The sequence below is a fragment of the Rana temporaria genome, chromosome 2 (genome assembly GCF_905171775.1).
Source record: "Rana temporaria chromosome 2, aRanTem1.1, whole genome shotgun sequence".
Classification (NCBI taxonomy): Eukaryota; Metazoa; Chordata; class Amphibia; order Anura; family Ranidae; genus Rana; species Rana temporaria.
This window is the reverse complement of record NC_053490.1, coordinates 56,528,148-56,553,788: the sequence shown is the minus strand read 5'-3', so window position 1 is coordinate 56,553,788 and position 25,641 is coordinate 56,528,148. Positions and strand designations below refer to the sequence as shown.

The following is a 25,641-nucleotide window of genomic DNA, read 5'->3' as shown; positions in this document are numbered from 1 at the left end:
TTTTATGGCATTTTTATTAATATTTCTCTTACTAGTAATGTCGGCGATCAGCGATTTTTATCGTGACTGTGACATTATGGCGGACACTTTTGATGATATTTTGGGACCATTGTCATTTATACAGTGATCAGTGCTATAAAAATGCACTGATTACTGTGTAAATGACACTGGCAGGGAAGGGGTTAACCACTAGGGGGCGAGGAAGAGGTTAAGTGAGTCCTAGGGAGTGATTCTAACTGTGTGGGGGCTGGTTTACCTATTACACAACACTGATCACTGCTCCCGATGACAGGGAGCAGAAGATCAGTGTCCTGTCACAAGGCAGAACAGGGAGATGTTTTGTTTACACAGGCATCCCCCTGTTCTGCAGCTCCGTGACACGATCACAGGATACCAGCAGACATCGAGCCGCGGGTCTCGCGGGCACAGTCACGGAGCTCGTGGCAGGGGTGCAAGTGCCCTGCCGGCGGCTTGTGCGCCCATGCGTCAGCAAATTTAAAGGGATGTATATGTACGCCCATTTGCTTGCTCGTGCCATTCTGCCGACATAAATGTTCGTGCGGCGGTCGGCAAGTGGTTAGGGAAAATACACTTTGCACTACAAGTGCATAGCAAATGCACTTGACAGGGGGAAGATCTGAAATGAGGAGATGCTCTGCTGTTTTTATAATTTAGTCATGTGCAAGCTAAAATGCTGTTTTTTTATTTCCTTGTAGTGCAACATGGATTTGCCTTTAGGAAAATAACCCCCATAGTGTAGTATTCCTGGAGTAATCATCTATAGAAGTGAGAAAATACCTCTTCTTTCCTGGAGTAAATTTTTCAATTGGACCACAAAGATTTTAATGAATTAAAGCGGAGTTCCGGCCACAATTTCACTTTTTAAATATAAATACCCCTGTAATACACAAGCTTAATGTATTCTAGTAAAGTTAGTCTGTAAACTAAGGTCCGTTTTGTTAGGTTGTTACAGCATTTAGACACTTTATAAAATAGAAATTGACTGGGGCCATCTTAAGTGTGGGCATCATGAAGCCAGACTGTATGACTTCCTGGATTTCAGCCTTGCAGATCTCACACATGCTCAGTGCTGCACAAACAATGCAATAGTTTTCAGATCAGGTTTCAGCACCTGTACTGTCCAAGTCACATGATTCTTCGAGACTGGGGAGTGCACAGACTCCTGGAAAGTTACACCCACTACATTCCCAGGAGTCTGTGCGGTGAAGCTTAAGCACCTAGGTGCAGGAAGTGGGAAGATTAACTATTCTGCCTAGCAACAACACTTTGAAGGCATCTAAAAAAAAAAAAAAATTTCTTAAAGGACTAATGACATTTTTTTAAAACTACTGATGTAATGTTATATTTATGGGTGGAACTCCACTTTAAGTCCAAAAGTTTCTTATCTTAGCTCTACTGTTACTCTGCTTTGGAAAGGTTTTTCTTGTCATTTTTTCTTTTGTACAGCTGGTGCATTTCATTGTTTGATCACATTGACTAATTTTAATCCACTTGCATAGTCTTCTCAGTTAATTTCTTTATTATGTCAGGAGTTCTGCACCCAAGTTGCCTATGTTTGAATATTTTTGCTCCTTGGCAGTATTAACCACCTCATTCATTCAAGTTCAGCTGATACAGTTCATCTGTTATTTTAGCATTTGCAAGAAAGATATCCTCTTTTGTGATGACACAACTGTCATCTTGGAAGGTCACTACACTGCCTTGTTTTGTGTGCTTCTTCTCTGACAAATGATTAGCTTCAAGAGCAGGGACATACAGTCCCTCACAAAAGTCTTGTCGCTTCTCTATTTTGTAGAAACTCCTGCTATTAACCTGACTTTTAATTAATCAATTTGTGTTAGAAATAGCTCATATGAAAAGCTAAAGCCCTCCCAAATGATGTTTAACCACTTAAGCCCCGGACCATATTGCTGCCTAAAGACCCAAGGGGTTTTTACAGTTCGGGACTGCGTCGCTTTAACAGAGAATTGCGCGGTCGTGCGACGTGGCTCCCAAACAAAATTGGCGTCCTTTTTTCCCCACAAATAGAGCTTTCTTTTGGTGGTATTTGATCACCTCTGCGGTTTTTATTTTTTGCGCTATAAACAAAAATAGAGCGACAATTTTGAAAAAAATTCAATATTTTTTACTTTTTGCTGTAATAAATATCCCCCAAAAACATATATAAAAAAGTTTTTTTTCCTCAGTTTAGGCCGATACGTATTCTTCTACCTATTTTTGGTAAAAAAAATCGCAATAATCGTTTATCGGTTGGTTTGCGCAAAATTTATAGCGTTTACAAAATAGGGGATAGTTTTTTTGCATTTTTCTTTTTTTTTCTTTTTTTTACTACTAATGGCGGCGATCAGCGATTTTTTTCGTGACTGCGACATTATGGCGGACACTTCGGACAATTTTGACACATTTTTGGGACAATTGTCATTTTCACAGCAAAAAATGCATTTAAATTGCATTGTTTATTGTGAAAATGACAGTTGCAGTTTGGGAGTTAACCACAGGGGGCGCTGTAGGAGTTAGGGTTTACTTTGTGTGTGTTTACTAGTGTAGGGGGGTGTGGCTGTAGGAATGACGTCATCGATCGTGTCTTCCCTATAAAGGGAATGACACGATCGATGCGCCGACACAGTGAAGCACGGGGAAGCCGTGTTTACACACGGCTCTCCCCGTTCTTCAGCTCCGGGGAGCGATCGCGACGGAGCGGCTATAAACAAATAGCCGCGCCGTCGTCCCGGATCGCTCCCCGAGCGGACCCGACCTCCGCATGTACCGGGGGGGGTCCCGATCGGACTCCCCACCCACGTCTAGCAGAGGACGTACAGGTACGTTGATGTGCCTGTCCGTGCCATTCTGCTGACGTAAATGTACATGAGGAGGTCGGGAAGTGGTTAATGCACTGAAATGAATTAGTTTCAGTGAAAAAAGATTTATCATTTAATCAAGACAGAAAGGTCAAATTTTGGCAAGACAAACGTTTTGTCGCCTATAAAGAAATTGAACAACTTTACTGAAAATCCAAAAATATGTCAGCAAATTAAGTAGTGGTGCTGTGAGATCCAAATGTAATATATTATATGACTTCCATGAGCTTGAAGGACAGCACCCATGCGGTTTGGCAAGGATTCATACAATTTATTGATGAAGTCATCAGGAATAGCAAAGAAAACAGTCTTGCATTCCTCCCAGAGTTCATCAGTATTCTTTGGTTTCGTCTTCCATGCTTCCTCTTTCATCCTACACCAAATATGCTCAATGATGTTCATGTCTGGTGACTGGGCTGGCCAATCCTGGAGCATCTTGATCTTCTTCACCTTAAAGGGTCACTAAAGGAAAAAAATGTTTTTGCTGAAATGACTGTTTACAGGGTATAGAGACATAAAAGTTAACTGATTCCTTTTAAAAATGATTAAAAATAGATACAAATCAATCATATAATGTGCCTCTAGTTTCACTTTCATTTTTAAACTGATTTCATGTTTCTGTGAAGTAGAGAGAGACACAGAACAAAAACAAACAAATCCAGGGCAGTGTTTTGTTTTTAAAATGAATCTGATTGGTTCTGAGGAGTTTTAGACACACAGCTTGGACCACAGTGAAAAGCTGCCATGAGATTTTTCATAAGGAGCCAGACAAGCAGGAAGTGTGGAGATCAGAGCAGAATTACAGCTACTTCAAAGCAAAAACGAACAATGAGGACATGAAACCAGGACTGCAGTAAGGTAAAGGAAGCTATTTAGCGAAAAAAATATTTTCCTTTAGTGTTCCTTTAAGGAACTTTGATGTGGAGATGGTAGTACGCGATGGAGCACCATCCTGCTGCAAAATTTGTCCTTTTTTATGGTTGGGAATATAAGAGGTAGCTAAGATTTCTTAGTATTTTAGACTATTGATGTTGCCTTCCACCCTGCAGATCCCTCGCACACCCCCATACTGGATGTAACCCCAGACCATGATTTTGCCTCCACCAAACTTCACTGTTTTCTGGGTAAATCTCGGCTCCATGCGGGTTCCAGTAGGTCTCCTGAAATATTTGCGGCAACTGTGGTGTAATTCAACAGAAGATTCATCTGAAAAATCCACCTTCTGCCACTTTTCCAGAGTCCATCCTTTTAGCAGGCTGTGGCCCTTGGCAAATGCCACAAGGTTTTTCAATTGTCTTTTGTTTAGTGCTGGCTTATGGGCACTGATTCGACCATGGAGGCCATTTCGAGACAGAATCCGACAAACTCTTCTGGTTGACACAGGGACTTCAGGTGACCAGGTCTCGTGGAGCTCTGCTGCAGTGGATAATGGGCTGGCCTTGGATTTTCGAGCCAACAAACGGTCCTCTCGAGCAGTTGTCTTGCGGGGTCGGCCTAACCTGGTCTTGTCCAAAACGTCTCAAGTCTCTTCAAATCTTTTTTTTATCCTCGGAACTTGACGCTGAGACACATTGAAGGTGTCTGCCACATCAGCAGTGGATCTGGTCTTCAGCCTCTTGATAATAAACACTTTAGTCTCCGGGTGAATCTTAGGCATGTTTGCAGAGGTCTAGTTGCAGTTGAGAAGGTATACACCTGAGACCTAATTGATCTATTTTTAGTCACAGGTGAAGCTCATATAAAAAGGCGACACTTATGTCTTGGCAAAAATTGACTCAATGGGCTTTACCAAGCTGTGAATATTAGAATACTTTTTGTGAGTTTCGTTTTGCACTGAAACATTATTACAAAAGCTGTTGGAATTAAAATTACCCATTTCTTGTAACAAAATCTTGATTAGAAATATATTTTAGCGGCACTTCAGGTCGATTTGTACACAAGCGACAAGACTTTTGTCAGGGACTGTGGGCCAAATCCTCAAAAGGGATACGCAGGCGGAACTGCTGTTCAGCCTGCGTATCCCTGTGCCTATCTTTGGAACTGATCCTCAGAAGCAGTTTTCCAAAGATAGGCAGAAGATCCGACATCTGTAAGACACTTACACTGTCAGATCTTAGGATGCAGTACCGCATCCGCCGCTGGGGGCATTTCGCATTGAAATGCCGCTTTGCGTATGCAAATGAGGACTTACGGAGATCCACAAAGCTTTTCAGCTTTGTTTTTTCTGCGTAAGTTTACGTTTGCATACGTAAAATTAGGGCTGCTTTTACAAGGTGTAAATTGTTTACACCTTGTAAAAACAGACCGTTTTTTCGATCACCGCGATTTTTTTGAAAATTTAGAATTTTTTTTTCCGGCGCGTAACTTTTTTTTTACCCGACGCAACTTTATTGTCCCGTCGCAATCCACAAAGCCCGGCGTAACGTAATTTCGCGCGCTGCCCGTCGGGAAAATGACGTCACGAACATGCGCAGTACGGCCGGCGGGCGCAGTCACGGAGCTTCGGACCGTGTCGCGTGCGCACGACCCACAGCTGGGCTCTTAAAGGTGATGTACCTGTAGTGCCTGTGCCCAGTCGTGCCATTCTGCCGACGTATATTGTCGGTAGGCGGTCCTTAAGTGGTTAAAGCCGACTCTGCAACAGAAGCACTATCACTAATAATGCTTTCTGTTTTTTACGCTTATATTTTTCCCTACCCTTAACATATCCGAATGTCAGTTCATCATCTGGGCAAGTGCTGTGACAAGCGTTTCATAACTTTCTGGTAAGCCACTTAGTAATAGTGCTGAAACATGAAAGTGCAGTCATGTGATCGCAATCTCTGCAACATTTATTTTTATAAATCACACAGAGGGGGATACTACAATAAGAGACAGTGCTGATGGTGTATACAGGTTAGAGTGGCTTAAAGGGGTTGTAAAGGTACAATTTTTCCTAAATAGCTTCCTTTACCTTAGTGCAGTCCTCCTTCACTTACCTCATCCTTCGATTTTGCTTTTAAATGTCCTTATTTCTTCTGAGAAATCCTCACTTCCTGTTATTCTGTCTGTAACTCCACACAGTAATGCAAGGCTTTCTCCCTGGTGTGGAGTGTCATGCTCGCCCCCTCCCTTGGACCACAGGAGAGTCAGGACGCTCTCTACGTTGCAGATAGAGAAAGGAGCTGTGTGTTAGTGGGCGTCCTGACTCTCCTTTAGTCCAAGGGAGGGGGTGAGCATGACACTCCACACCTGGGAGAAAGCCTTGCATTACTGTGTGGAGTTACAGTCAGAAGAACAGGAAGTGAGGATTTCTCAGAAGAAATAAGGACATTTATAAGCAGAAATGGAAGGATGAGGTAAGTGTAAGTGAAGGAGGACTGCACTAAGGTAAAGGAAGCTATTTAGGAAAACATTTTTTTACCTTTACAACCCCTTTAACATCCACTTTAATTTAGCATTCACAATTACTGAATCTATCAAAATATGATAACTAAATATACATTTTGATTTAACAGATAAAAATAAATAATATGTCGGCAAAAGTATGTTCAAATACATTTACGGGACACTGGAAATACAAACCTTTAACCACTTACCCCCCGGACCATATTGCTGCCCAAAGACCAGAGTACTTTTTGCGATTCGGGACTGCGTCGCTTTAACAGACAATTGCGCGGTCGTGCGACGTGGCTCCCAAACAAAATTGGCGTCCTTTTTTTCCCACAAATAGAGCTTTCTTTTGGTGGTATTTGATCACCTCTGCGGTTTTTAGTTTTTGCGCTATAAACAAAAATAGAGCGACAATTTTTAAAAAAATTAACATTTTTTACATTTTGCTATAATAAATATCCCCCAAAAATATATAAAAAAACATTTTTTTTCCTCAGTTTAGGCCGATACGTTTTCTTCTACATATTTTTCGTAAAAAAAAATCGCAATAAGCGTTTATTGATTGGTTTGCGCAAAAGTTATAGCGTTTACAAAATAGGGGGTATTTTTATGTCATTTTTATTAAAAAATTTTTACTAGTAATGGCAGCGATCAGCGATTTTTTTTTCGGTACTGCGACATTATGGCGGACACTTCGGACACTTTTGACACATTTTTGGGACCATTGGCATTTTTATAGCGATCAGTGCTATAAAAATGCATTGGATTACTATAAAAATGCCACTGGCAGTGAAGGGGTTAACACTAGGGGGCGGGGAAGGGGTTAAGTATGCCTGGGTGTGTTCTTACTGTGGGGGGGGGGTGGCCTCACTAGGGGAAACACTGATCCTCGGTTCATACATTGTATGAACCGAAGATCAGCATTTCCCCTGCTGACAGGACCGGGAGCTGTGTGTTTACACACACAGCTCCCGGTCCCCGCTCTGTACCGAGCGATCGCGTGTGCCCGGCGGCGATCGCGCCCGCCGGGCACACGCACGGGAGTCGGGGGCGAGCGGGGGCGCGCGCGCGCCTCCAGCGGCGCACGCGCGCCCCCTAGTGGCGGCTGGGAGAGAGGACATCATATTACGTGCTCTCGCCCAGCAGAGCCACCTTGTGGACGTATAACTGCGGTGCGCGGTCGGCAAGTGGTTAAAAACTATATTTTGCCAGTTTTTCAAACACTGATTAAGCACCGTGGGCCAGATTCAGGTACAATTGCGGCGGCGCAACGTAACCCGTTCACATTACACCGCCGCAAGTTTTCAGTGTAAGTGCCTGATTCACAAAGCACTTACCTGTAAACTTGCGTCGGTGTAACGTAAACCCGTCCGGCGCAAGCCCGCCCAATTCAAATGGGGCGTGTACCATTTAAATTAGGCGCGCTCCCGCGCTGGACGTTCTGCGCATGCTCCGTTTGCAATTTTCCCGACGTGCTTTGCGCGAAATTACGGCGGCCCGACGTGTTTGTGAATCGCGACGTGCGTAACGTATTTACGCCGGGAAAAAAAATTCTAAATCGGCGCGGGAACGACGGCCATACTTTAACATGGTGGAGTAATTTTACACCATGTTAATAGCACACTTAACTTTGCGACGGGAAAAAAAGACTTGCGCCGACGTAACGAACGCGAAAACCTTTGTGGATTACCGTAACTGCTAATTTGCATACCCGACGCTGGAAAACGACGCAAACTCCACCCATCGACGGCCGAGGTACTGCATCCTAAGATCCGATGGTGTAAGTCAATTACACCTGTCGGATCTTAGGGCTATCTATGCGGAACTGATTCTATGAATCAGCCGCATAGATACGACAAGCGATACGACGGTGTATCAGGAGATACGCCGTTGTATCTCTTCTGTGAATCTGGCCTCATGTTACTACAAGATAACTATAAAACTAGGTAATTCCAGTTTACTGCATATATTTATGATATTCAATAATAATTTAAAAAGATGATTTTCCAGGGTCTCATAATAATTTTAATCCAGGTAACAAATAACTATCAACACATAAACACCAACTGCTATCCACAGTATTCACGTCTTGTCAATGTTAAATGTGATAATTATGTTATTGTCAATTGTAGAAATATCTCAATAAATATTATGGTGATGAAAGAAGAACTCCCGTGGCTGAGATGGTGACGGGTGACATTCTGATGTCAAGGAAAATCAAGAAAATGCAAGAATTTTTTGGCTTACACGTGACAGGAAAATTGGACTATTCAACCCTGTCGGTAATGAAGAAACCACGCTGTGGCATGCCAGATGTGGCCAATTATCATCTCTTTCCTGGAGAACCCAAGTGGCAAAAGAATACTCTAACTTACAGGTGATTATTGTGGAAGGAGTAAAAGATGCAAACTGGGCAACATAACGCCCGATTGTCCCTCTTTCAGCAGACAGAACCCAATATTCCTACCATGACCCTGTGTGATCAGGCAAGACTCCATGGGGATTTGGTCACACATAAGCAGATGACAGTCGCATAAATATGGCCAATAGAGGTGCCTCAAAACAACTTGGATAATGATTTAAAGCACAATCAGGCCAAACTTTTTTTTTTTTTGATAGAGCATGGAAGAGTCAAAGCCCCATTAGGTTTTTATGACTGTATGTATCCTTAATGGGAGAGTCTCCTCACTTTCTGTGAGGGGGAAACAAAAGTGACAAAAGATTAGAATGTCTGATAATGTTTTTACTGCTGTTTGTGGCTTTGTGTTCCTAATGACAACAATTTCTCCAATTTCTTGTACAGCACTTTTAGGTATTAAAACTGCATGTTCATGAGTTTGTCCTATACTGTCACCCACAGCCATTATGGAAAGGCGCTCAGCCAAATCCAAAGCAATAAAATAACTAGCAATCTAAAATGGGGAGAAGAAAACTAGCAGAACGTGAATTTAAGGGTCCTTTCACACGTGCGGACCGTTCGTCCGTTTTTTCATACGTCCGTTTACGGACTGCAATGCTTTCCAATGGGATAGCATACGTTAGCGGATGAGCATCCGCTAACGTCCGTTAACATCCGTCTCCGTTAAGCTCGTTTTTTTTAAACGGAAGAAAACCCTATTTCTCTTCCATCAAAAAAACGTAACGGACGAAAAACGGATGTTAGCAGACGATCCGTTTAACGTCCGATCCGCTAACATCCGTTTTTCATCAAAATATGTAATAAAAATAAAGTTCTAACAAAAAAAAACGGATGAAAAAACGGATGAAAAATTGATGAAAAACTGATAAAAAAACTGATGAAAAACGGATGAAAAACGGATGAAAAAACGGATCAACTGATGATAAAAAACTGATCTAAAAAACGGTCCGCACGTGTGAAAGGACCCTAAATCCCATAGCAAACAATGATATGGAGGCACACAGACCTCCATTATCAAGGTGACGAGACATAGCACAGTGTATGTTTCGTCATACTAAAAAAAGAGGCCACCACGCCTCTAAAACTTTGCTTTCTATGGGATTCTTTTTCTTCTCTGAATTTTCGAGTACTGTCTATTTCCTGATTCTAAAAATGAAAACCTGATTGAGATTGTAATTCCTCCCCACTACCTATATCCAAAAGAAAAAAAAAGAAAAAAAAATTGAATTCTGGAATTACGCCTTAAAACATTAAAATATATGTATGTGCTGACATAATACTTTTCTAAAACCAGAATTTTTGCATGAAAGTAGTTATAAAACATTCTTTACCTTAATGTATTCATGGAAAAAAGTTAAAAGTAGCAGTATTCCCCCTCATCCCCCCTATACATACCTGAAACCCAGTGGCAGCCCCCTTAATCCATGTGTCTGGCACTCAGTCTACATGCAGGGTGCTGGACACATGGATTTCAATAGGGGATTATTTTATTTTTTTGAAGCACATGATTAGAGCCTGAGGCTCTAATTTGCTTAAAAAAAGGGTAGACTCTGGGCGCAGAGCACTGCACCCTAAACCCACCCAGTTGTGTGACAATAGCAAATTAATATTTGCTATTGTCTTCCTGATTCTCCTCCCAGCCAATCAGGAAGCAGGTCCTGAGACTCGATTGGCCAGGGAGTCTTAGGACTCCCTGGCCAGCATGAGTGCCCCTAAAGGAAGCGGCTTCCTATTGAGGCACTCTCCGGAGAGGAGGAACCAGAATCACTAGCAGCATACCAGACAAAAAAAGGATTGGGGCTAAGTATAACCCGTTTTTTTTTTTATATACTTACAATCACTTTAACCATTTAAGACCCGGACCTTTAGGCAGCTAAAGGACCCGGCCAGGTTTTGCGATTCGGCACTGCGTCGCTTTAACAGACAATTGCGCGGTCGTGCGACATGGCTCCCAAACAAAATTGGCGTCCTTTTTTCCCCACAAATAGAGCTTTCTTTTGGTGGTATTTGATCACCTCTGCGGTTTTTATTTTTTATTTTTTGCATACTCAACGCGGATTACGACGGAAACGTCACCCAGCGGACGCCGAAGAATTGCATCTACGATCCGAAGGCGTACGCCTGTCGGATCTAACCCAGATGCCGTTGTATCTTGTTTTGAGGATTGCCACCAAACATTAGGATTTCAGGCAAGTTAAAGGGTAATTCCACTTTCCCGGAAATTAGGGAATTACGGGAAGCACATAAAAAAATATTATAGCATATACAATTGCGACACAAGTCATATTGTAACTGGATGTTATTAAAAGTAATCTTTCCTTTTCAGTCTGCAGCTCTGTAATTTTCTGTAAAATGCAATACAGCTACATGAAAGCTGTACAGAGATGGTGTGCAGAACGCATCCTGAGAATATAATTCCCTGCTTGTGTGATTAGCTTACTTTCTTTCCCTGAAGTCTGCACTAAGATACAAGTCAGTTTTGTATGCATCCCCTGCAACAAACATGTCATTTTGGTGAGATATGCCTAGAGGCAAATCACGTCTAAAGGGGTGCAGACCCTGCCAATTTCCTCATTAGGGCCCTGCAGATGCAGCAGCTGATTTATAATTGTAAAACCACTCCTATTCACATTTACATATGGACACAGACAAACAAACAACTATGGCCCAGATTCTCAAAGGGCTTACGACGGCGCAACGCAATGTACGCCGTCGTAAGTCCTAATCTGGGCCGTCGTATCTATGCGACTGATTCTTAGAATCAGTTACGCATAGATATCCATTAGATCTGACAGGCGTAAGGCTCTTACGCTGTCGGATCTTAAATGCATTTTTTTTTCGCCGCTAGGTGTCGCCTCTGTCGTTTTTCCCGTTGAGTATGCAAATTAGCAAAATACGCGAATTCCCGAACGTACGCACGGTCGACGCAGTGAAGTTACAACGTTTACGTTAGATTTGCGACGCGTAAAGTTGCCCCTGCTATATGAGGGGCAACCAATGTTAAGTATGGCCGTCGTTCCCGCGTCGAAATTTAAAAATTTACGTCGTTTGCGTAAGTCGTCCGTGAATGGGGCTGGACGCCATTTACGTTCACGTCGAAACCAATGACATCCTTGCGACGTCATTTGGAGCAATGCACCCTGGGATATTTTCAGGACGGTGCATGCGCAGTACGTTCGGCGCAGGAACGCGCCTAATTTAAATGCTCCATGCCCCCTACCCGGCTCGAACAAGCAAGTTCTTTGTGAATAAAGCACTTGCCTGTAAAACTTGCGGCGGCGTAACGTAAACCAGATACGTTACGCCCGCACAGTTTTACGCCCAGATACGAGAATCTGGGCCTATATCTTCAGAAAAACAAAAAGTAGGAATCTAAAACAAAGTTTGTTAAAATGTTTGCAATATACATAGATCACCCAGAGGGCAGCTTTTTTTTTCAACAAACGTGGAGTTACTCTGTAAGTGATATGTTATTTGTGCATACATAAAGTAATTAAAAATGTGTCGGTTAGAGCAGGGGAATTCTACAGATCTTAATTTGAGTGACATTTGAGTCTGCCGGGGTCTACTGATTTCCCATCCAAATCATAATATTATCAATATTTAAAGGGAGATTAAATGCATAAAACCGGTAATTTGACAAACTGTATGATTTTATAGGAAGGTTGTTGCTGACAGTAATATAAGAACAAAGGTGCTGTCTTTCTGAATACCGGCAAGTGTTAAGCCTCATACACACGATCGGATTTCCATCGGACAAATCCAATGAATTTTGTGCGAAGGGCGTTGGCTGTGAATTTGTTCTGCATACACGGCAGAACGTTTTCAGCCAACATACACAAAACTACCCTTTGGGCAACTTCTGCTAATGTTGTTTTATGATTGGAATTGGTTCGGAGCATGCATGTTTGTACTTTGGATTTTAATCCGACGTAACTAATTTGTTGTCAGAAATTCCGACAACAATTGTCCGTTGGAGCATAAAAACGGTCGGATTATCCGACAAAAACTCTACCACCACTCAATTGTTGTTGGAAAATCCAATTGTGTCTACGGGCCTTTAGACTAATGCTATGTACACACAATCGGTTCGTCTGATGAAAACGGTCTGATGGATTTTTTCATCAGATATCCGATGAAGCTGACTTTCATCAGTCTTGCCTACACACCATCGGTTAAAAATCCGATCATGTCCAACGCGGTGACGTAAAACACAACGACGTGCTGAGAAAAATGAAGTTCAATGCTTCCCAGCATGCGTCGACTTGATTCTGAGTATGCGTGGATTTTTGACCAATGGATTTCCCCGCAGACGATGGTTTTTTAACCATACGAAAAATTTAAAACAGGTTCTATTTTTTTTCACCGATGTGGGGAAAAAAACTGATGGGGCCCACACACGATCGGTTCGCCCGATGAAAACGGTTCATCGGTCCGTTTTCATCAGACAAACCGATCGTGTGTACAGGGCATTACACATAACATAGCATGCATGCTCTTTAATCCACTTATTTTGCCAAGGAAACTTTTTTTAATTAGCTGTAAATGAGCAACACGATCCAGCTCAATAGGGGAAAGAAAAATTGACATTGGGGCTTTGAATTCATAACATGTCATAATATAAAACATCAATATTAAATTCATAAGCCTGTCCTTGAGCATTGAATCAGTGGCATTGCTTAGGCTGGGATGATGTCATCAGAAAAAAGTAGACATGTGCAATTTTTTAAGTTACTGTACGAATACGTTTTCCATCAATTTTCGTTATTTTAGTTGATTCGTTAACATACGAATGAACGAACGGTTTAGCGCAATTAATAACGAATAACAATATTTTCAAAATAACGAATATGGAAAACAACGAAGATACGAAAGAAGAAAGAAACGAAAACATAGAAACAACGAAAATACCGAACCCAAAAAAATTACGAAAAACAAAATGAACGAAAATGAAAACTTACTAATATTCGAAGACCGAAAAGAAAACAACCGGAATGCCGAACAAAGAATAAAAAACGAAAATCAAAACTAACGAAAAATAAATTACGAATCTTCGAAAAACGGAAATGAAAACAACGAAAATACGAAATAATGTAAATTAGCTTTCGTTAGTACTTAAATATTTCTGGACATTGACCAATAGCCACTGAGCGCTGTCCCTTTCCTCTGAAGCGGTTTGTTCCTTCCCCCAATGAGCTTCTTTCTCATTACCTCCTGGCTCCTTGTGTCTTTTTCTGTGTTAGACTACAGTGCATCTAATTTCTAGATTTGTATTTGTAATATCTGACATATTTTAGTTTTCTTCTACGTCAGACTTCATTCTAGACAGGGTGTGTGTGCTAACTAAGACCGTCAAGTCAATCACAGTAAAGTACGAGTTACAAAATTACGACGACTAGTGTGTCGAATAAACGTAAAATGTATTCTAACAGAATTACGAATGCAATAAAATCTATAAAAGTACGTTTTTACAATCAAAGGAAATTAGACACGAAAATACGAATGATCATAAAGCAACGAAGATATATTTTTTACGAAAATACGAACGCGGCATGATGGAAAATATAATGTAAATACGAATAGCAAAATAACGAAAATTAAACGTAAAAACGAAGGAACGAATAAAAACATTTTAAAAATACGAACGCGGCAGAATACAAAATATAACGAAAATACTAATCTCGATTCAACGAAAAATAAACGAACAGAAAAAAACGGAAACGGAAAAAAAGTGTTACGAAAATACTAAAGAGTACGAATACGATAACTGACGTCTTACGAAATTACGACTTGTTACGAATCACGATAAACGAACAGAAACGAAACAGAAATAAACAAATTTTTTTGCTGTGCACATGTCTAGAAGAAAGCATTTCCCCAGTCTCCTCTCCCCTAGTGGTCTGACTGCAACATTGTGGCTTTTTATAAAATCACAGGGTGGGAGGCGACAACAAGTGGCTGATCTATGTTAGACATCCTTGGATACAGCACTGGTATCAGGATTTACATTGTCCTATCTTTGAATTGGCACGTCAGTCTGAGAATCAGATGCTGATCAGGTATAAAATGCATAAACAAACTTGCTGCTATTCTTCTGATGAGGTCAAGTCATTGATCAGGTAGTACAGCCAGGCCTCCTGTACTGGACCCAGGCTCCATCAGTTCAAAATGGTGGGGGGGGGCTGCACTGACTTATCGCTGACTCTTGTGGCTCACCCTGTAGTGCAGGGGGATTGGTTATCTGTCCCATCTTCCCCCTGCTGTTTGACCCCCCCCCCATGTGCATTTTAGCGAAAATAGAATTTGATATTTTTGGAGGGGGGGTGTCAGGTAGACTGTACCCTGTGATTTATAATGGCACCCTCACCCTGGATGAGGTAATAAATGCCTGTTACACATGGAACTATACTGTATATCTGATGCTTGGTCTGGTGAGGCCTTTCTTTCTGACTACAGCTTTCCATTAGGTTATCCATTGTATTTATTTTTTTAATTGTTAATTGAATGTGTCACACTTTTCATTGGTGAAAAACCATCTTTCTTTTTTAGAGTCACAAAATATACTCCCACCATGAGTAAAATAGAAGTGGATGGAGCCATAGACATGGGCCTGAAAGCCTGGAGTGATGCTGCACCTTTAAACTTTGTCAAAATAGATCAAGGGGAAGCAGATATCATGGTGTCCTTTGAATCTGGAGGTACTGTACCTATTCGTTAGAACATCAAAACAAATAGGACCGGAATGCATAATGATATAGGTGCTGTGAGGATTTCTTTACAGAGCAGTGCAGTGCACAATAAATGTATTCACAATAAATGGCCCAGTATATGTAACATGTGTTCCTTTGAGTTGCAGTAACACACATGTTTGGGGCTTGTTGTAGAGTGAAGGACTTTGCAATAATTACAAAATATTCCAAGGAGAAAATATCCACTATGACAGCCCATGGCAGCTAAGAACGCATAATGCATAGATATTAAGCAGTATAAAGTGTTTTAAGACATATTGATGTGTATTTAGAACTGTGCCTGCTGTACTTACTATAAAGAACATATCAAATCTAAGCTTTAAAGTATAACTAAAGTTTTTGGATGGAGTGGAGAGGGATTAGAACACCTGTCAGGTTCAGTGGAGTGGTGGCTGGTGCTCAATTTTTTTGGGGGGAGGGCAAACAACTCCACCCCCACCCACGCAGGGCCAGATTAAGAACATCATGGGCCTGGTGCTGAGGATTTTGGTGGGGCCTTTTATAAATAATAATTAAATGCGTGGGAATGACATGAACGCAGCCCGGCCAAGGCAAGTGACCAAAGGCAGAGAACCCAGAAGAAAGACTGGGTGAAGATGGAAGTGTCCAGGCCCCGCCTGATTCATCCCAGCGCAGCACTGGAGGGCTCAGTCTGAAAATGTAAGTGTACCCTAATGTGCTAATATGCTGTGCATATTTGTACATTGTGGCATAACCTACCCCAGGGCCTCTAAAAAGTAGTAATGTCAGGAAAGTTTACTACCGCTTTAATATCACAGGATCCCAGGAGCCTCTCATGGGGCCCCTACTGACCCAGTGGCCGGGTGCCCTTGGGCAGTGCCTAAGTGCACAGTTGCCAACATTTAAAAAATATTTTCAGTGACACTTTTTTTTCAAGTGCTATATTTAGAGTATGGGAAAGAAACATTAAATAGGGGGCGCTGACATAAAAGATAAATAAATAAGAAGTGGCAGTAAAGTGCCTGTGCTAGCGATACAAAAGGTTTTTTGAAAAACCTATGTGAACATAAAATTGGGTATAAATATCTACCACATATGTGCCAAAAAACAAGTGAATAAAGTGCATGTGCAATCTATAAACAGGTAAAAAATGTATGAACCTTAAAAAACACACAAAAGTTTTAACATATATGCACTAAATGATATATATGCTAAGTAATCATATATGTGCACTGAGCCCCCCAAAAAAAGGGAAAGGAGGGGGGAAAAAATCAGCCTGGTATTTAAGAGCAAAAAAAACACAAAACAAAAGCTCAAAAATCCAGACGCTAGTGGTGATTTGTGAAAAAAACACAAAAAATATAATGAATTAAAAACAGTGAAGAATCTCAAGAAAAAAAGTCCAAAATCATAAGTGATGTGAGTCCATAAATTTCTTATTCTTTACTGCTTGTGTGGTAAGTTGTAGAGAAGTAGGAATTACACCTTCACCAATCCTATCACCCAAATGTGCATAACGGATGGTCCCTTACCGCATGAAGTTGATCTTTTTAACTAAAAAAAGATCAAATAGGCTTTACTGTCACCCTGGACAGATGGTGGATAATCTGATTTTCCTACGGGTCAGTAGTAGCTTAGTAGAACATCATAGAGGATACAAAACAGAGAGATGCCGCCATAGCATATTATCGTTTATTAAAAACTTTTAAAACAAAGCAGGTGACGAGTGAAGGCTTACTTGGCAAGTGCCCACATCCCGGCACTGAGGCTTTGGGCTAAAATCAGAAGGTACCGATCCTGAAGACCTGTTCCGAGGGGAGAAATGTCCGCGCTGGGGTGATCTACGGCGTGCGTTCCACCGAGCAGAAGCCGAGAACCAGCTGGACAGGAAGCTGTGCGTGGTCTGCGTGTCGAGGCGACACGCAGACCACGCACAGCTTCCTGTCCAGCTGGTTCTCGGCTTCTGCTCGGTGGAACGCACGCCGTAGATCACCCCAGCGCGGACATTTCTCCCCTCGGAACAGGTCTTCAGGATCGGTACCTTCTGATTTTAGCCCAAAGCCTCAGTGCCGGGATGTGGGCACTTGCCAAGTAAGCCTTCACTCGTCACCTGCTTTGTTTTAAAAGTTTTTAATAAACGATAATATGCTATGGCGGCATCTCTCTGTTTTGTATCCTCTATGATGTTCTACTAAGCTACTACTGACCCGTAGGAAAATCAGATTATCCACCATCTGTCCAGGGTGACAGTAAAGCCTATTTGATCTTTTTTTAGTTAAAAAGATCAACTTCATGCGGTAAGGGACCATCCGTTATGCACATTTGGGTGATAGGATTGGTGAAGGTGTAATTCCTACTTCTCTACAACTTACCACACAAGCAGTAAAGAATAAGAAATTTATGGACTCACATCACTTATGATTTTGGACTTTTTTTCTTGAGATTCTTCACTGTTTTTAATTCATTATATTTTTTGTGTTTTTTTCACAAATCACCACTAGCGTCTGGATTTTTGAGCTTTTGTTTTGTGTTTTTTTTGCTCTTAAATACCAGGCTGATTTTTTCCCCCCTCCTTTCCCTTTTTTTGGGGGGCTCAGTGCACATATATGATTACTTAGCATATATATCATTTAGTGCATATATGTTAAAACTTTTGTGTGTTTTTTAAGGTTCATACATTTTTTACCTGTTTATAGATTGCACATGCACTTTATTCACTTGTTTTTTGGCACATATGTGGTAGATATTTATACCCAATTTTATGTTCACATAGGTTTTTCAAAAAACCTTTTGTATCGCTAGCACAGGCACTTTACTGCCACTTCTTATTTATTTATCTTTTATGTCAGCGCCCCCTATTTAATGTTTCTTTCCCATATGTTCATTCTTATTTGAATTTATTCTTATTTGAATTGGTTTGGGGAGCAGCTATATTATATTCACATATTTTGTTTAATTATTTAATTATTTTTTGGCGCGAGATTTTTCATTCTACTATATTTAGAGTAGCTGAGATCCCCGATGTTCCTCTATAGATCATAGTAGTAATCACAAAATTAAATGAGTACTAATAATGGGGCAGAACAAATATGAGAACTGAGATTTCCTTTAGTTGAACTAACACAAGTGTGTCCATTCTAGAGCTGGTAACATTGAGGATATTCAGTATAATTTTAAAGAACTGTTTTTGTGGGTAAGCGACATAGGGGAGGAGTATGGATGGTATATAAGTGGGAAGTATGTGCAGGTGAGGGAGAGGAATGTGGAGGGTCTAACAGTGGGCACTATGTACAGGAGAGGAGTGCAAAGGGTACGACAAAAGGCACTATGTACAGGAGAGGAGTGTGAAGGGTATGACAATGGGCAGTATGTACAGGAAGAGTGTGGGGGTATGACAGAGGGTAGTACGTACCAGAGAGAAGTGTGGAGGGTATGATGGAGGAGTATGTACAGGAGAGGAGTGTGGAGGGTATGACAGTGGGCAGTATGTACAGGAGAGGAATGTGGACGGTATGATAGTGGGCACTATGTATAGGAGAGGAGTGTGGAGGGTATGATAGTGAACGCTATGTATAGGAGAGGAGTGTGGAGGATATGACAGTGGGCACTATGTACAGGAGAGGAGTGTGAAGGGTATGACAATGGGCAGTATGTACAGGAAGAGTGTGGGGGTATGACAGAGGGTAGTACGTAGCAGAGAGAAGTGTGGAGGTTATGATGGGGCAGTATGTACAGGAGAGGAGTGTGGAGGGTATGACAGTGGGCAGTATGTACAGGAGAGGAATATGGACGGTATGATAGTGGGCACTATGTATAGGAGAGGAGTGTGGAGGGTATGACAGTGAATGCTATGTATAGGAGAGGAGTGTGGAGGATATGACAGTGGTCACTATGTAAAGGAGAGGAGTGTGGAGGGTATGACAGTGAGCAGTATGTACAGGAGAGGAGTGTGGAGCCTGCGACAGTGGACACTATGTACAGGAGAGAAGTGTATGACAGCAGGCACTATGTACAGGAGAGGAGTGTGAAGGGTATGACAGTGGGCGCCCTGTATAGGAGAGGAGTGTGGAGGGTATGACAGTGGGCACTATGTACAGGAGAGGAGTGTGTAGGGTATGACAGTGAGCACTATGTATAGGAGAGAAGTGTGGAGAGTATGACAGTGGGCACTATGTACAGGAGAGGAGTGTGGAGAGTATGACAGTGAGCACTATGTACAGGAGTGGAAGGATATTTAGGGACTGCGTAGTGGTTAAGTGGGTCATACATGGATTGAAATTGCGCCAATTATGCAGAGACCAGCCATAGTCGATCTATGTATGGGCTAGCTGGTTTTACACAAGTCAATCTATTAATCGACTTGAGTACAACCAGCCTGTTAGGTTTTTCCCAAAACAATCAGTGCTGCCAGCTATAGTTAGCAACACTGATCATTGTACTCACTGGCAGAACACAATAACACTGCAGGAGTGATTCCCCCATCCACAGGTCAGCAGGCGAGAGGGTGTGTGGGGACAGGCTGGGGAGAGATAGTAGTCAGTGGCTGGGTAGGCACTGGTAGTATCAGAGCCAGATACACACAGGTTACATACGCCACGATCGTTAGAGTGAGAACAATAATTCTAGTACTAACTTAACTAACTAGTGTCTTTTTTTTAATGAATGAAACAGTTTTTTTTCCCAAAAAAACATGTTTGAAAAATTGCTGCGCAAATACCGTGCTAGAGCTGCACAATCAATCGATAAAAAAAATTGTGATCTTGATTCAACCCCCCTGATGATCTCCAATGCAGTTTGCCGATTCTTTCATATAACAAGTGGAGAGACTTTCAGCTATCAAAAGAAAATATCCAGGCAGTCTGCCAAGTTTTTAACAGGAAACATTGTAACTAACGCTTCCTTCTTAGATCAAAGGGATAAACTTCTGTGTGTAAAGAAAAAATCTGGGCAGTCTGCCAAGTTTGTAAACAAAATGAAACATTGTAACCAAATCCTTCTTAGATCAAACTTCTGTGTGTAAATGCGGGAAATGTAACCACTTAAAGTCCAACACTTGTTTCTTAAGTTAAAAAGCAATATTATTTGCTAGAAAATTACTTGGAACCGCCAAACATTATATATATTTTAGCAGAGACTCTAGGGAATAAAATGGCTATTGCTGCAATATTTTATGTCACACTGCATTTGCCCACTTCAATGAATAATAAAAACCATAAAAACAAAACAGTAAAGTTGGCCCATTTTTTTTTTGTTTTAATGTGAACGTTGATGTTACGCCACAAGAATGGTGAGAGAATCGTGATCTATATTCTAAGCAAAAAAATTGCAATTCTCATTTTAGCCAGAATCGTGCAGCTCTACACCGTGCAACATAAAATGTGCAAAGACCACCATAGAGTAATTTTCTAGCAAAAAACAAATTATGATTTTAACATGTAGGAGAGAAGTGTCAGAATTGGCCTGGGTGGCAAGGGTTAATTACCATGAGTAATATACAAATGATTGTTATAAGCACTGTGGGCCAGATCCACAGCCAGCGGACTTAACTTAAATGTTCCTATTTAAGTTACACTGCCGCAAAATTTCTACCTAAGTGCCCGATCCACAAAGCACTTACCTAGAAATTTGCAGCTGTGTAACTTAAATCCATCCGGCGCAAGGCGTGCCCAATCTAATGGGGCGAGTCCCATTTAAATTAGGCGCGCTCCCGCGCCGGACGTACTGCGCATGCTCCCGACGCTATTTTCCCGACGTGCTTTGCGCGGATTTACGTTGCGCCGAGTTTTGAGAATCGCGACGGGTGTAAAAGAAAAAAAAAGAGTTGCGGCGTGAAAAAAAATTTTTGACAGTGACGCGGGAAAGAAGGGTCTACTTTTACATGGTGTACTAAGTTTACACTTTGTAAAAGCAGCCCTAATTTTGCGACGGCAAACTAACACTTACGGGAAGAAAACAAAGGGAAAAAGCTTCGTGGATCTCCGTAAGTGCTAATTTGCATACCCAACGCGGAATTTCGACGAGAAATGCCCCCAGCGGCGGCCGAGGTACTGCATCCTAAGATCCGACAGTGTAAAACTATTACACCTGCCGGATCTTAGGAATATCTATGCGTAACTGATTCTATGAATCAGCCACATAGATAGAAACAGGGATACGGCGGCGTATCAGTAGATACGCCTGCGTATCCCTTTTGTGGATCTGGCCCTGTGATCCTATCAGTATTTATATTGGCCGCTCTGAATGTAGCTTCTGACAGGCTGTGCAAGCAGGCCCGTATCTCCGGAACCATAAATTATAGCTGTCCCATATTTTGACCAGTTGTGGGGTAGGTCTTCAACTGCCTACCCCCCAAATGTGGGGTTTCTGTGACCTCTGGTCGTCTAGATACAACCCCTGAAGTCAATCTTTTTTTTTTTTTCTGAATTTTTTTTATTTTTTGGGGGCAAATGGGCCTATCTTGAGAAAGGGGCCTGGAGCTGCAGCTCCATCAGCCCCCTTGTTAATCCGGCCCTGCCCCCACGCCAGGTCCGCACTTACCACATCACCGGCTTCTCCCCTGGCCAGTCCGGTCCTTAGACCTGCTTCCTGTCCTGATTGGCCAGGAGGAGAAACTGGAAGACAACAGCGAACATTGATTCGCTAATCTTGCACAAGTGGGGCACAGTCCTCCGGCTCTAATCATGTGCTTTCGAAAAAAAAAAAAAATCTAGGAGCCGCCGCTGGTCAGGTTTTTATTTCTAAGAAAAGATATATACCTCAGCTTGCACATGTATTTAAACTGTATCAGGTGCTAAAGGGGTGTGACCACTTATTAACACTACAAATTCTGGATAGACCCGCTGCACATGGCTACACCCTTTCCAGCAAACTATGGAATGAAAAACAGGGATATTTAGTTCACATATATTGCAATACATGTTTAAGCGAACCAACTGCATCAAAGTAAACCCTCTTCTGGCCAGTCCTACACTGCCTTGCCACTGCAAATGCTATGGGGGACACCATGCCAACATAAAGACCCAAGGTGGAGGAGAGCGACTCGGTTCAGATCCGGTCATTGACCTGTGTTACAATAAATAAAATATATACTTATGCTCAAATCCCAATAGCTTGTACATGTATTTAAGCTATAGGGTACTTAAGGGATGTGACCACATGTTAAAGCTTTTTAATGCCCTGAGATAAAAAATAAATAAACCTTTTAGTGCTGGTTCACACAGGGGGAACCCGACTTACAGCTCGACTTTGCAAGGCAATTTATAAGCGACTTCAGCGCAACTTCACTGTGACTCTGAGCAACTTACAACGCGACTTAAAGTTGCCTCCAGGACAGGCGACTTTGGCTGTGGCCAGTCACAGAATAATCAGCTCTGTGGGAGAGAGGGGTTTGCCTAAGTAAACAATTTTATTTTCATGTAAAGTTGCTTCAGTTAAGATGGAGATCCGACTTGGAGGCAACTTCCATTGAAATCTATGGGTACAAGTCGCCTAGACGTCGCCTTGAAGTAGTACAGTTGGAGCAACTTCAGTAGTGTACATTGAGACAGCTCTCATTCACTTCAATGGAATTTCTTATGTCCAGTGACTTGGGGCAACTTGAGGTCTGACAAGTCGGATCCCAAGTTGCTGTCGTGTGAACCGGCACTAAGGCAAAGGCATAATTCTCCGTTAAGGAGATTAATCCTCTCTATTTGTTTTGTTTAGCATTATCATTAAAAGTAAAAGAAAATCCCACATTTTAGGTTGTCCCCAGAAAAGTATTTGAGGGGAAATCTTCCAATGGGGACACTAGTTCTTGTAACCTGGGGTTCCCCAAGGAATTCCCATACTGTAATTTGCAGAGATTTTCTCTCACTTCCTAGTTAGTTATAGGACAACGCAATGGGTCTGACAAGGGTTATATCCTTCCCTTACTCTATCCAAAACGGAAAAAAAAATGTTGCCTATTCTTCTACTTTAATCTTTCTCAGATTTTCCTATCTTGAAAACGTTTTGATTGAATTACTGTATTTATTGGCGTATAACACTCACTTTTTTACCCTGAAAATAGAGGGTAAACTGTGCCTGCGTGTTATACGCAGGGGGCTGTGGAAAGTTTTTTTCCTGAAACTTCCCTCTTAAAGTTAGGGTGCGTGTTATACGCCTGTGCGTGTTATACGCCGATAAATACGGTATTTAAAGTGATTATATACACCTAAAACTTTTTTTGGGATTATGCATAGAATAGGGAAAAATTTAATCCATATTATGTTTTTTCCATTTGTGATCCAATAGGACATTTCGATCTCTAACTAGTTCCTGTACCGGAAGCTAGAGAATTTCTTTCCAAAGGGAGGGGTAGCCTCTTAAAGTGGAGGTTCACCCGGAAATGAGATTTTTTAAGATTAGATTCATGCTCATTTTGTCTAGGGGAATCGGCTAGTTTTTTTTTAAATCAAAGCCGTACTTACCGTTTTAGAGATACATCTTCTCTGCCGCTTCCGGGTATGGGCTGCAGGACTGTTCGGCTTCTTTCGGCTACTCGTGACGCGATAGATGCGACCGTCGGAAGCCTGTCGGAAGACTGTCAATCAAGAAGGAACGCCCAGTCCCGAAGACCATACCCGGAAGCGGCGGAGAAGATCGCTCTCTAAAACGGTAAGTACTGCTTCGTTTTTAAAAAAAATTGCCGATTCCCCTAGACAAAATGAGCATCAATCTAATGTTAAAAATTTTTTTTTAGGTTGAACTCCCGCTTTAAAGAGTTATTGCAACAAATGTCCACATTGGAAGACGTCCCCTGTTCCTGTTGTGGTGGAAACTCAACAAAAACTAAGTCATATCAGAACTTAGCTCTCTACATGGGTAATACTTTCCTAATGGCCCGTACACACGATCCAAATATCGTACGACAGATCTTACAACTTTTTTTGCGTAATAGTCGCAAGTAGAAATTGAATAGGTTACCAAAGTCACGAAAATTCTCGTACGACAGAAAAAAGAATTCGGAAGTGATGTCATGTGTTGTAATGTATTTGTATTGTATTTTTGGATAACAACTATACTGACTAAACAAAAATCGTCCGATCTGGTATCGTACGAAGACAATTTTCGTGCTTGTCCGATTGAATAATATCGGATGAATTGTTGTGATCGGCTCTCGAAAGCTCTGCACTAATGATCCAATTATCGTATAGTTCTTCTTCGGACGACAGTTTTCGTACGATATTCGGAACGTGTGTACGGGCCATAAGAGTCACTATGGAGTATACCGCACACAATGCACATTGCATATCTTCAAACATGAAAAGGGCATAATAAATAGTTAAAGCATTCGTAAAAATGACTGATAATGTGCATTATCATAAGCTTTAACTCTAGCTGATCCCAGTGTTCTAAAATTAGATCATGGAGACTCGTATCCATTTGATGGACCTCGGGGAACTTTGGCCCATGCTTTTGCACCAGGTGAAGGTCTTGGAGGAGATACCCATTTTGACAATGCTGAGCTGTGGACGTCAGGTGCAAATGGTATGTACATAATATGTACACACGGTCGCTTTATGTGATGCAAAAAAACGACGTTTTTAAAAACGTCATTTTAAATGACTGTGTGTGGGGAAAACGTTGTTTTATGTCTTCTGAAAAACGACAAAAAAAAAAAATTGAAGCATGCTTCAATTTTTTGTGTCGTTTTTCAAAACGTCGTTTTTTGTGTCATAAAAAAATGACCGTGTGTAGGCTAAAACGACGTTTTTAAACCCGCGCATGCTCAGAAGCAAGTTAAGACGCGAGTTTGACTGGAACAGAGTGCCGTTGAACTTAACCGCGCTTTGCTAGAGCTTTTGGAAAAAACGATGGTGTGTATGCTACATCGTTTTTGAAAATGAAGTTTGAAAAACGTCGTTTTTTTTCATCACATAAAACGACCGTCTGTACGCGGCATAACAATTTATGTATTGTAAATAAGGTTGTACGTGTCAGACAAGGTTGCTTCATGAAATAAACTTGTATTTCGATGATATATTTTATTCATTTATTCCTTTAAAAATAAACAAACTTTAGTATCAGGCCTTGGATATGAAAGAGCAGTCCTGCTCTTAGTAATAATAAGATCAGTTCGTCGCCACTCTAGCCAGAGTGGGAAAAGTGCCCCCGGACAGACTTCTGTCACAAGCCTGGCAACCAAAGTGTCACTTGTAAATCGTTGGGAGGAACAGACCTCTGCCACAGGCCTGACTCTGGACCTCTGCCACAGGCCTAGCGATTTAAGGTGCAATAA

The 25,641-nt window shown here is 41.6% G+C and overlaps 1 protein-coding gene across 1 annotated transcript in view; it reads left to right on the top strand.

The window, feature by feature from the left end:
• Positions 1-25,641, top strand: part of LOC120929032 (matrix metalloproteinase-20-like) — a 65,933-nt gene that overhangs the window by 5,573 nt on the left and 34,719 nt on the right. The window contains exons 2-4 of the mRNA XM_040340218.1: positions 8,384-8,628; positions 15,220-15,368; positions 24,765-24,890. Of these exons, the coding sequence (XP_040196152.1) occupies positions 8,384-8,628; positions 15,220-15,368; positions 24,765-24,890 (520 nt within the window). The remainder of the gene's footprint in view (positions 1-8,383; positions 8,629-15,219; positions 15,369-24,764; positions 24,891-25,641) is intronic.